The sequence below is a fragment of the Cygnus atratus genome, chromosome 19 (genome assembly GCF_013377495.2).
Source record: "Cygnus atratus isolate AKBS03 ecotype Queensland, Australia chromosome 19, CAtr_DNAZoo_HiC_assembly, whole genome shotgun sequence".
Classification (NCBI taxonomy): Eukaryota; Metazoa; Chordata; class Aves; order Anseriformes; family Anatidae; genus Cygnus; species Cygnus atratus.
This window is the reverse complement of record NC_066380.1, coordinates 10,162,054-10,174,828: the sequence shown is the minus strand read 5'-3', so window position 1 is coordinate 10,174,828 and position 12,775 is coordinate 10,162,054. Positions and strand designations below refer to the sequence as shown.

At 46.9% G+C, this 12,775-nt stretch overlaps 1 protein-coding gene across 6 annotated transcripts in view; it reads left to right on the top strand.

Moving 5' to 3' along the window:
* The window catches only part of LOC118257037 (discoidin domain-containing receptor 2-like), a 60,587-nt gene that overhangs the window by 28,127 nt on the left and 19,685 nt on the right, over window positions 1-12,775 (top strand). For all 6 annotated transcript variants that reach the window (XM_035564580.2, XM_035564581.2, XM_050714465.1 and 3 more), the window contains 4 exons: window positions 3,406-3,508; window positions 5,677-5,905; window positions 10,139-10,286; window positions 10,497-10,602. In XM_035564580.2, the coding sequence (XP_035420473.1) occupies window positions 3,406-3,508; window positions 5,677-5,905; window positions 10,139-10,286; window positions 10,497-10,602 (586 nt within the window). The remainder of the gene's footprint in view (window positions 1-3,405; window positions 3,509-5,676; window positions 5,906-10,138; window positions 10,287-10,496; window positions 10,603-12,775) is intronic.

The window sequence follows — 12,775 nt, the reverse complement described above, 5'->3', positions numbered from 1 at the left end:
AATAGCTCTCCCACCACAGGACCTGGCTGGTCAAGTGGGCTCTGAGCACCAGGCTGTGGTACCACCCTCTCGCAGTAATTTCTTTCACTGAGAAATGAGCACGTGGCCTTGCTAGTTCTCAGTTCTGGCTGTGGCTTCCTCCAGCAGCTTTGCTATCTCAGCTCCCCCAGCTGTTCAGCTGCCTCTGTCCCAAGGGCTGTGCCCTGTTGTTCCCCCCAGACGCACAGCCCAGCTGATGCCTCTTGCTTGTGATGCCCTGATCTGCTCCAGGAGCTGTCTGAAGCCCCTCCAGACTGGCTGCAGGCCTGTAAGCAATGCAGGTGCCTTCTGAACCAAAGGGGCTGCTTTGTGGATGATGCCAGACCTGTTTGGGAAGGATCCTGTGTCGTCCTTTTGCCATCAGATGTTTGACCTCACTATAAGAGATGTGAGCTGTGACATTTTTCTCACCCTCTGGGTATCTATCTGCATGGCAGGCAGGTGTGTCCCCGGGTGCATAGTAAGGAGTCGGAGAAGTCTGAGCAAGAGTCTGATAGGATGCACATTTTGGTGAGAGCCTTCTGCTGCTGTGAATCGCAGCCACCTGTAGAGCACATCCCTCAATGCCAGGGCCGCTCTGGCTTCCATCTGCCAGCCCAGGATGTGCGAGCGAGTGAGTTTTGTTCAGGACTGCGATAACTCCCAGTCTCCGAGAGTCCCTACCTGGCTCTCCGTGTGGCATCGGTGTAGGGTCTGCTCTCCTTAACAAAGGTGAGACCAGAGAGGACTCCCACTGCAGCATTACAAAAGCCCTTTCTGCTTTCAGGTGACAATTCTGCCCTTTTGGGAACTCTCTAGGTACTCACCAGTCAGCAGCCTACTAGCTTTCCAGCAATGGATTGGATTGTACTGGTCTATGGTGGGACAGGTCAGAGTTAAGCCAGGTGAGGCCAGGCTGGTTTACTGAACTTACTGTTTAGCATCAGAGCAGGATCAGAGCCTTGGGTTGGTTTCAGCAGCCACAGTCATCGTGCCTGAGTGTAGGGACTGACCACAGCCAGAGACCAAAACCTTCAAAACCTTCCAGTGATTTCTTCTGTAAACAGGCCTTCTACGAAACCTCAGACAGGTTCATTGATCCTCAGATGGATCAATGTTCAGGGTAGACCAGAGGCCCACCCAGCTCAGTGTCCTGATTCCAGCAGGATCCCATCCTGGCTGGTTCTGGATGAGTGCACAGGGTGCTTCCCCCAGCTACCCTCTCAGCTGACTGCAGCGAGCTGCTTCGGAGCTTTCTGAGCTAGCACCTTGTGCGTTTCCATTTGGTAGCTGTTAGTGCATGTTGACTCTGTGAGCTTAGCTGATTTCTGAAGCCACGTGAAACTTTGGCATTCGTAGTGCTTAGCAGATTAAGGGTGCATATGTTGGTTTTGAACTCAGCTACCTGATCTTTTGATGCCTCCTAGTTCTGAGATTTTGAGAGGCGGCAAGTAATTGTTCAGGATGTAAATGATCTTTGTCATACTTTAGTAATTTATTCTGTCATGAGTCTGTTGATCCTTCCTTGTGCATCATCTATGTTGCTTTCTTTACCTTTTGATGGGAAAAGGAAGCTATATTCCATAGCTGACCAGCATCTGACCATGAATGCAGACAGCTGGGTAATGGTGTGTTCTGGTTTTTGCTTTCTCTGTTTGATTTTATGTGCATTCAGCTGCTCGTGGAATGGTCTCCTTCCTCTGCATGGTAACCCACGTATCCTGAAGGAGCTGTTTTGGAGTCTTAGTTGTGTCTGTACATTTAAGTTGTTCTTCACCTAGTTCTTGCACTGTTTTACTGCAGTCAGACAGTACCATGGGAGCTTTCTTCTGTCAGTTGGAATCTTTTTATATTAAATAATCTGAGGTCATCAGCAAACATTGTCACCTCACCATCCATCTCCTCTACAAAATTATTTAATAACATATCAAGATTATTTAATAACAGCACACGTGCATTGATGCTGTGCCTGACAGCAGCTGCAGCCCAACCCAATCGCAGTAACCTCTGTGCACAGGCATTTCTGCATTAAATCTGGCAGGTAAATTCAGCCTGCATTTCTTCTGCGTGGTGGTAACGGAAAGGTGGGTTTCAGGCTTGTGTCTTGTCTTGTAGCTTCAGAACCCAGTGAACAGCCCTACCCAGGCTTGGTGTAAGGGCAGCAGTCATGAGAAACAGAAACGAGGACACCCGAGGCAGTGCCCTCCCCGAGGGAAGGGCAGGCAGAGCTGCTGACGTGGCAGCAGGCAGCGTGGCCGTGGGGATGTGCTGAGGATGCAGCCGACACGCGTCCTGCTCTGGAGAGGCTGCAGCACGTGCTGTCACTTGCCTGTGTCACTGCAGGCAAGGGGAAGAGCTGGGGCTGCTGCGAGCTCAGGGCACAAAGACCAATGATGCATAAGAGAGCGCGTTTCCTTCTCTTCTGGGACTTGTCAGTGACTGTGTTTTTGCCTTTAATTGTTTCATGATTTAATCCCATATAACTTCTTTAATCTACTGTTGATGTCAGTCTGACAAAAATATCTTGCTTGCCTGTTCTGAATACTGAGCCTTAATGAATACATTAAGACTTTGAGCTTTCCGAAGCATCTCTAATATTCCAAAACATATTTAAAACATGACATCAGAGTATGCGGGCTTGGCCCGCATAGGCTTGTGAGCTACGTCTGCACTGTCCTTGGTGGATTGAGCTGTGTTGAGCTTGCAGAACCCTGTGGCTTGAGGCAGTTGTCTGTACACCTTGGAGGCACCAAGTTGGAGTGAGAAGCATGCCTGGAGAGAAATGCTTGCTTCGCTCATGGCTAGAGGCAGGGGCAGACCAGGGTGGAGCAGTGTGGATGATCAGGGGCTTCACTCAAATGTAAGCTCTAACCCACAGTGACACAACGGTGCAGATGTTTCCATAAGCTGGAGTTGTTTGGTCACCTGTGATAGGTGCTCTAACTTCTCACTTATGGTGAGAATAATAACAGTTGTTCTTATTGATTGCAAGTCAAGCATCTGGGTTATTCCAGAGGAAGCAGCAAAAACTTTAACAATTACTTCCTTTTTATGTTGCACCATTATTCCTATATAATGTTTCATTGTAGAATAGCTCCATGCAACCAGTAAGACTAGTGTGGGTTTGGATTTCTTGTTCTTAAAATGCTTCTTTGTAAAGTTTTTGCCTTGCCAGAACTCTGCTGAATGACACTAACTCTGAGTGTATTTCATTACACATAATTTTAGTTTATAGCAATTATGAAGTATTTCATCCTTTTTATTTGCATTCTCAACTTTATCATTACCACGTTTATTCCCTACGCATGATAGTCTTTTAATTAAACTTGTCTGGTGATTTGAAAAGAGTTGGTACTGATTTTTGCTTGCTTTTGTTCCTGTTTTCAGCTATATGCCGTTACCCTTTGGGAATGCATGAAGGGACGATAAGGGATGAAGACATCACTGCTTCCAGCCAGTGGTATGATTCCACAGGACCCCAGTATGCACGGTAGGTTAGTCCCTGACAAAACGTGTAACTTAAAAAAAAAAAAAAAAAAAAAATGTTTTTAGATATCTGATATGATTGAGAAATAAGCTTTTGCTTACCTTCACCCTTAAAGTACTGCATTGCTGCAACGCATGAAATTCTGACTCAATATTAAGAGTTGTCCCCACGAGAGTGAAGTGGTAGAGCTGTCAGAAAGGTATCCAGAGAGGTGGTGATGTCTTGGTGTTTGGAGAATTGCAGGATTTGGCTGTACAAGGCTTTGAGCAGCACAAGGGAGTTAACCCTGCTGTGAGCAGGAGATTGGACTAGATTTCCAAAGGTTGCTTCCAACCCTGGTCTTTCTGTAGTTCTATGAATAAATCTCTAATGGATCTGTGATGTAAAGGTCAGCTAGGAAGAGTGCTCCTGGGACTCTTCCTGAGTGTTTGAAGCTAAATCATTGGAAATCATTAATGAGGATTTCAACTGAATCCTATTGAAGAAATGGGCTGTGTCCACTTTGACCCAAAAACCTGGAAATCGTAGAGTTGGAGAACTGTTAAAAAAGCAGCTTCAGAATTTTCTTTCAAGGTCAAGCAATACGACGGTCTTTTTCATGAAGTCAGCTTTTCGTTTTTGTTTCATTTCTCTCGAAGCTACTAACTGATTTTCAAAATATTTACAAACCTAACTTTCCTTAGACTTGTTTTTTTTTTGATGATATCAAACATTCCTTTAGTTTCTATGCAAGTCAGATAGGAATTTCAGGTAAACTACAATGTGTGCATTTTTATAAAGAATTTGGGCCATCAAAAATCATAAAACTCTCCTAATGCTTGATTTTGTTGTTAGTCTGTGGTAGATCAAAGATTTACATGTCATGTGTGTTATTGGAGTTCTAACAAGCCCCTGGGCCTGAAACCCAGGAGATGCATTTAGTTCTCTGAGGTATGGCTTATCCCTAGCTCTGCAAATACCTGAGGCAGCACTTACCATCTGCTACCATCATCTGTTTGTTAGGGCAGCTGGGCGTCCACAGAGTGCAGACATGAAGACATCCCGTAGCTGACTTAATTTTGTTAGAGATCATAGCCGTCCTACGCAGATGTCTGCCCCTGTCATTTCACAATCACCTTCATGCCTTTCGTATAACTTGTTTTAGTTGCCACATCTTGGAAGAAAGTCTTGCACAAGCAGCACATTGTTGACCAACCTGAGACAAAAGTCTTTGCTCTAGCCTGTACCTTGACCTCCAGTGTCTCCTGCTGGGCACTTCTTTCCTTGATGCATGAGGGCTGACAGCACTCAGCGATCCTGTCAAGTAGAGCTGGGATGGCTGTCAGAAAGACAAGGACCTTTCAAGGGCTTCCCATTTGCTAGAAAATCCGTTGTGGAAGATACCACAGCCGTCTTGTTTCCAGATAAGTTTTCCACATTTTAATCTTTCACCATCGTCTGGCTTGCACAGCTCAGCCTAGAGAAGCGTAGGTAAGGCAGAGTTTTCTTTAGTGGCTCCACCTACTGATTGCTAGAGCACCCTTCTTGGCATGCAGTCTCCAAGGACAAAAACCTGAAGCTCTGCATCTGGTGCCACAATGTACAACTCCTAACCAGACAGTTCCGCATCATGTCACTGGCAGTGTCCTCTGCTAGCAAGTCTGATGAATGAAAGAAATGTGAAAGACGTTTTGAGATGACCCAGAAAAGTTTGTAGATGGGCAGAGCTTTTCTTTCTAAAATGTTTAAGATAGCTCCTCTTTGTGCTTGTTAGAGCTGTAGCAGGAGGTTGAGCAGAGGTTGAGGCTGTACTGTGTAAGATTTGGAAGCAAGGATGCACTTTCCAGGCATGATGCTAAAAAGCAAGCAATATGCAGTTTCGTACTGAGTAACGTAGTTGTTTCTGATCAGCATTAAAGCATTGCTTCTGGGAAAGAAATGACTTCATAGTTAAGGAGATGTAACTAAATCCAAGGGAGTTAATCTGAACAGTGCAAAACTGGCTACAGCATTCTGATAAGTCTCAATAGACAATCAGCCCCAAAGGGAGAGGTGTTTGGTAGCCAGCTGTCATCTCACTTGCTAATAGGCCTCTTTCACCCAGTTCTCACAGTTTCAAGGTGTCTCTGAAGCTACTGGGAAGGATGGGTCCTTGGAAGTGAAGTTTTTTTCATGTGCCTGTTTTCCCCCAGGTTACAAAGGGAAGAGGGGGATGGAGCCTGGTGCCCAGCTGGCTTGCTGCAACCAGAAGATGTACAGTTCCTCCAGATTGACCTGCATAAGCTCTTTTTCATCACCTTGATTGGGACTCAGGGACGGCATGCCCGTGCCACGGGCAAAGAATTCGCCCGTGCTTACCGAATTGACTATAGTCGCAATGGAGAGCGCTGGATCTCCTGGAAGGATCGTCAGGGCAGGAAGGTGGGTGTAGCAGGAACTGAATTGTGGAGCATGCAGAATTCAAGTCAAGTCTCTATGAATTAGACTGCAGAAGGCATGTCCTCTATTTCTTGCCTGGTGCATCCTACTTTCTTCTCACTCTTCCCTGTTTATCATCAAGCATTCAGTGTCCTCTGTCTTACTCCTGTGTTTGCTATGATGTTGGACTGTTATTCCCCTGACCTGCTTCGCTAAATCACAGCCGTTGCCTTGACTAAAAACTGTGGCTTTTTGCTACCTTTCTGTCCATAGTCAAAACGTTATGTGAATGTCCCTCTGCCAGCTGGACACTCACCTTTAAATTGGAAGCTGCAAAGCAGATTTCTGCTTTGTGATTAAAAAAGAAAGGGAGGTGGCAGAGAAAGGAGATAAGGTTCTGGATGTCTGTTAGCAGTGTTTAATGTAGGGAGCTATGAGGAGGAATTATTATAGAGGGTAGGAAACGTGCTCAGCATGCATACCCAAAGGGGCTTCTCTGCAGCAGTCTCCTGCTATCTGCAGACTCGAGCACACGGTGCAGCACTAGCAGCACCCTGGTCATGTTCATAAGCCTTCCTTAAACTTCCCGGGAAGGAATAAGCTTGTCTGAGTTGGATCACCCTGCTTCAAGCTGGCTTGAAAAACCCTGCCTCAGGAGGTTGAAGACCTAAGCCAGATTAGAAAGGTAGCGGGTACAGTGATATTTCTAGCACTGGGGTTGCTTTGGAAGTCACAGCGGGGTCTGTATTTAATGCCAGAGATCATATTAGGTACTAATACCTAGTAGTATTAGTAAAGACCTTTGGCTTTTAATATTACTTGCCTGTCCCTCAGACTTTGTGTGCTATAAATGCTCTGTTTGTAGGCTGGAAAGAAAAGTTCAAGCTCTGTGGGGGTCACTGTTCTTCACTGGTATGTTGTTAGGTGAAGTCTGCATCTTGAGTAGCACCAGAGTTCAATTGGTCACAGCGTCCACAGGCAGCTAAATACCCCTTTCTCCCCATCCCAGTCCTGTGAAGGGCAGTGTTCTGAGGCGCTCAGGACTATGTTAGTATCAGGTGTTACGACTTAGTGTGGTCAGTTATTTGCAAGATCTCCCTCTTAACTCATAATAAGGTAATGAGCATGTATGAGCTGTGTGTGATGCTATAATCTAAACTATCCCCTATTCCATTCTGTGTATGTGTAAGTCCACATATATTCTGTCACTGTGTGCACGTGTTCTCCATCGTGAGACCTAGAAGTTGTCCGTCCTGGTGTCCTTAGAGAAGATGCTCCTGTTCCTCTGCTCCTGTTGTTCTGGGCATGACGTGCACAATGGTGTTTTACTCCTGCCATTTCAGCTCCTCTGAAAAATGACTTTCTGTAAAACATGTTCTTTTCAAAATGTGTCAACAGTAAGGGGCATAGTCCATTAGTGAAACCATATTTCAAAAGCACTGCGGTCTGGTCAAATCATTTGGTTAAAATGTCCTGTAAAATCATTCAAGCCTTGCAGTGACATGTAGATTGTAGGTGCAAGATCCTGGTATACTTATTTGTGTGCATTAAAAAGGCCTCTTCCAGTTCTGCAGTTGATAGATGCCCAGTCACTGGGATTTTGGACTGCAATTATGTGAGCCTGTCTTGGCATGTTTCTGTCCACGGAGGTCAAATGAATGGTTTTGATCTCTAAATAAATAAAAATAAAAATACGCACACACAGAAATACCAACCTTCTCTGGGCTGCTGAGTTTCAGACCTTGCAGGATGTTGGGTCATCAGACATGTAGCATGTGCTGCTCCTCACCAGGAAAGTCACTTCCAGCTCTGGTTTGCTTGGTAAAGGCTAAGGTTCAAGCTGCTGTCCCCTTGTCTCTGGCACCAGCTAAGGATGGTGCTCTCCAGTGGCACTGATGCTGCAACACTGTGGGGTCCTGGTCCCTCACTGACTTGTGGCATCAGCCACGTGTGGAGGTTTGCCTGCAGCACCGCTCCTTCCCGATACTGTTGGGAGCATTGGTCGGCACCAGCAGCAGCTGGGGCTGGAGACAGGTGCTGAGTTTGTCCACAGGCGGCTTGTTACTGTGTGCTCAGCAACCTAACGGCAGCTCGTGGAGGTGCTGTGCAAAATGCATCTTGTCTTCTGCTTCTCTCAGAAGATGTCCATACAGGGCAGGCAAAAATGTCATTTTTTCCCTGCTATGCAGCTGGTTCCTGAAGACAAGGATTATTTATGTCCCTGGTTCATTGGAAGAAGTCATGAGTGTTTCTCCTAGGAAGAGGGATGGTAAGAGGCTGCAGATTCAGAGCCTGTTGAGGAGTCTCAAGAAACAAACTTTTTGACTGTCCTTTACCAAAGAGGAGTTAGTATAGCTCAGTTGGAAAGGACCTACAAAAATCACCAAGTCCCACTGCCTCACCACTTCAGGACTGACCAAAAGTACAAGCGTGTTACCGAGGGCGTTATCCAGCTGCCTCTTGAGCCCTGACAGGCATGGAGGCCCTGACTGCCTCTCTGGGAAGCCTGTCCGGTGTTTGACCACCCTCGCAGTAAATAAACTTGTCTGAGCGTCCAGTCTGACCCTCTCCTGGCACAGCTTTGTGCTGTTCCCACGTGTCCCGTCATCGGTGACGGGGGAGCAGGGACCAGCACCTGCCTCCGTGCTTCCCTCCTCAGGGAGCCTCAGAGAGCAGCGAGGCCTCCTCTCGGCCTCCTTTTCTCCAGACTGGATGGCCCAAGTGTCTCAGCGTCTCCTCTTGGACACGCCTTCCAGCCCTTATCCCAGCTTTGTTGCCCTCCTCTGGATGCATTCAAGTTTCTTCACATCCATTCCACATTGTGGAGAACGTCACGTTGTGCAGACCTGCACGCAGCGTTCGGGTTGAGGCCGCAGCAGCGCTAGGCCTGGTGGGAGTCACCTTGTTTGACTGGCTGGCTAAGCTGTGGTGAATGCACCCCAAAATGCGGTTTGCCTGCTGGCACGCTGCCTGCTGGGCACGCTGCTGGCTCACGTTGAGCCTGCTGGCACCAGCACCCCCGCTCCCTTTCTGCAGGGCTGCTCTCCAGCCACTCGTCTCCCAGCCCGTCCCTTTGTCTGGCATTGCTCAGTCCCAGATGCAGAACCCAGCATTTACCCTTGCCTAATTCCATGTTGCTGATGATTGCATGATGCTCCAGTCTATCTAGGTGTCTCCTGTCCCTTAAGAGAGTCAGCTTCTGGTTTTGTTGGTCAGCTGCTGGGACGGTGCAGCTTTGCAGACCTGTACAACCAGATGCAGGAAACTTTCCCAGCTCTCCTGGTGCAGTCCAGAGGACCACCAGAGGTGACATCCTCTCCATTTCAGCAGCCTTTCTGTGCTGTTATCCTGGCTCATCTTCAGAGAGATGCAGCCTTCTGAGCGGCTTCTTTTTGTGGTACCATAAGTTCTCTTGCTTCTCAGTGTGCTCATGAGCCACCCTTATTCTCTGGAGATCTTCCCTGTGAAGGGGAAGCCACTTTTCTGCTCCCTTATTGGCCTCCCTTGTCTTTTAAGTTGCGTGTACACTGGTAATTGCAATCCATGTAGTCTTCTGAGCAACCTCAGCCTCTGCTTCATCCTTCCCACAAGCAGTATCTTTGGACAGGAGCCCCCACACTCGTTGCTCACTCTTGATGTCAAAAGTGTTTTTATCTTGTCTCCGTAGGTCCAGACCCTTCCAAAATCCGTTAGGCACTTTGTGCCCACCACCAGCAGGGAGGATGACGGCTTCAGCTGTTTCCACTCGCTGACTGTCAGAATGAGCAGGGGACCCTTCCCAGAACTGCAGTGAGGCAGAGGGGAAGGGGAGGTAAAAGTTCCTGACGTATCAGACCACGCTTCAGCAGGATGGGGTGATTATGGCAGTGCTGTGGGAACTTTTGTCCACCAGCTGCTGTGGCACCTCTGAAATTTTGTTGGCTTGTGCAGTGTTTCATAGAGGGTCCTGATGTCCTTTTTCTACCAGGTAACTAGTGATGAGGGAAAGAGAGGCTATGTACTAGTAACTCTGAAGGTCTCTGCAGCATGTGGTCCACACGCGCATTCATCTCCCACCTGCCTTTCTCCTCTCCCCAGAGTACTGCCTGGGTAGGAGAGGGGGGCAGCAGCAGCCACCCCTCTGCAGATACCGTGTGGGAAATCTCTCCGGTCTGAAGTGATGGGGTGCAGTTACACCCCTGTACACGTGAATCGCACAACAGGGAGAAGTTACTGATAAGGACTTCTCTTCTCCAGGTGATCCAAGGCAACATTGATACGTATGATGTGGTCCTGAAAGATCTTCGGCCTCCCATCATTGCTCGCTTTATCCGGGTGATCCCTGTGACGGAGCTGCCGATGACTGTCTGTATGAGGGTGGAGCTGTACGGCTGTGTCTGGTACGGTAAGTAGCAATTCCCATGCCTGCCACAGGACAGTAGTCCTTGCACAATGCTGACTGGGGCTCACCTGTGTCCCCAAGTATGCAGAGGGAATTCCAGGCCCACCGAACTGCTTCTGTTGGTCCACATCATAAATGAAAGGATCATGTGGACAGAGATTGATGGAAGGCTGCTGCTGCTGTGTTTCTGAGGTATATGGCCTTCTCTTTTAGATGGTTTGGCATCCTATAGCATTCCTGAAGGAGGGACAATAGCGGCTCCTGGCTTCCCCATCGTTTATCTGAATGACTCGACCTATGATGGCTACCAGGAGCGCAGGTGGGAGAAGTCGTCCTGTTCTCTCTCGGTCACTGTGCAAATTCTCTCTTCTTACTTACCTTTCCATTAGTATCTAGTATCCCAAACTCTTCTTTGGTGAGACCTCTCTGGCTGCAAGCTAGCCTCTTAATTCTCCAAAGCATTTGCTATTTCAGTGGCTTTGTTGTTCCAGGTCCTTTGACGTGTTGTTAGTTGCTATTTTAAAGGAGGGCATGGGCTCATGATGTGACAGATTCATTCCCCCCAGCTGGCAAGGGCTGGCAGGAAACAAACTTTTGTTATTGGAAGTTGTTGGTGCTTCTCTCCAAAAGGAAGTCTGTCATTATACAGCTTGGTGCTGTCTTTGTTCATGGCTTCTATTTTAGTGCGGTGTGATGTGATGAGACAGTCCTGATGTATGGGATTGCCTTAAAGCCCTCATCACTCTTGGTCTCTAATTGTGACCATATTCAGTGCATTGATTTCTTTATTGGGTCAGGTGTAGCTTTAAGCTGTCTTTGATACTGCAGATCATAAGGTGCTGCTACTGTTCTGTTGCCCCAGATTGGAGTGGGAGAGCTGGCTGGACCTTTAGCCCATGTAGTCCCAGTGTCCCTGGAGCAGATGAAGGTCCTTCCCCTCTCCATTGCCTTTGTTGCTTCTGGAGTTTGGTATCTGAAGTGCATTCTCCAGCAGACTGCATCTTAAACTGTTGCAGGAGGTCTTCAGGGTAAACTGGGCATCTGAGAAAATGCTCAGCACTTGAACTCTAGGCTTGCACTTGATAACTCTGAGCTTCTGGACAGATTTGAGACACTGTTTTTGAAAAGAAAGCTCTGATGGACTTGAAACAACTTGGAAAGCTGCATCACTCCCTGCAAGAAGCTTCAAGTCAGCAGAGATACCGCTGCCAAAGTGGTATGAGAGGAAGGTGCCCGATTAATCGCTGTAGAGATTTGGGTATGATGCTTTTCCAATTTGGAGTCAAAAAGACTAAAATAACTGGATTTTGACAGCTCATTACAAGGACCATTAATTTTTCATATCATTGAGATTAATTAGATAGGGTGGTATGTAACTAATGTTTTGAGGTGACTATGGTTTAGCCAACAGTTAACTTCTGTGGAAAGAGTTCATTAACAGTCTGAATATGAAATATTAAATAACTTTCAGACATTGTGCAACCACTTTATTTGTTGTAAATGGATTTGAATGTGTTTAGATGGCTTGAAACCTCAGATAGACTTGGGCATGGGTCTCCTCTTGAGGCAGCATATCCCTGCTTGTGCAAGAATGTGCCTAATAGTTGACTTCAGTGACCTGTCGTCATCCATTGATTTTTAAAGTGCTTATATTCCAAGTCCTATTTCATATTTCATTAACTTTCATGAAAGTTTTTACTAATGCCTAAAATTCCTTATGCTTAGAGGTAATTTTCTAAGTTACTTGTGTTCTATTATGCTAGGGATTAAAATATGGGTGGAAAAAGTACATTCTTCATGAGTGAAGGATGTTGCAAGATACCAGGTAACTACGTTTGAAAGTATCAGATACTAACCTGCACTGATATAGCGGGAGGTTGGATGTAAAAGAAAAGATGGGTTTACAGGTGCAGAAAGAAGTAGGTGTTGCACTTAGCTGTCCTGCTCTAACTTAGGAAAATGAGTTTGTTGGGGAATGTCAGGAAGCTCTAAAAGCAGGCACAAAACCCAATGTGCTAAGCGAGGAGTCTTTCGGGCTAGTTGAACTCTAGGTTGCGTGCCTGCCTAGTCTGGAAGCAGGAGTCCACCTTTTCCAACTGTTAGTCCTGCTTTGGAGTTCACAAGGTATGCATGCCTATGCAAATCCCTCTGATTTGAGGGCACACCTGGAATGGGCTTGGGGACCTTCAGCTTATTCAGCTTCAGCATATGCAGCAGCAGCCCAGTTTACTAAGACTGCCCAGAGAAGCTGAATGAAACAAGCCCAAGGAGCAAGCTCGGGCACTAGTACTGCTGAACTGTTTGCGCTTAAGACAAGGGTTGTACCAGGAATGACTGCCAAAAGGCAGATGGATCAGGAGTGTTCCACATCTGGCATCTTTTACTCTGTACAGCTTCTCAGCACTGTCCCAGTGGGCTTTGCAATCTCAGATAGGAAGTGAAACGAGGTAGGGTCCTGGAAGAAGAATCTTAATAGCTTTGCAAGTGGGGCC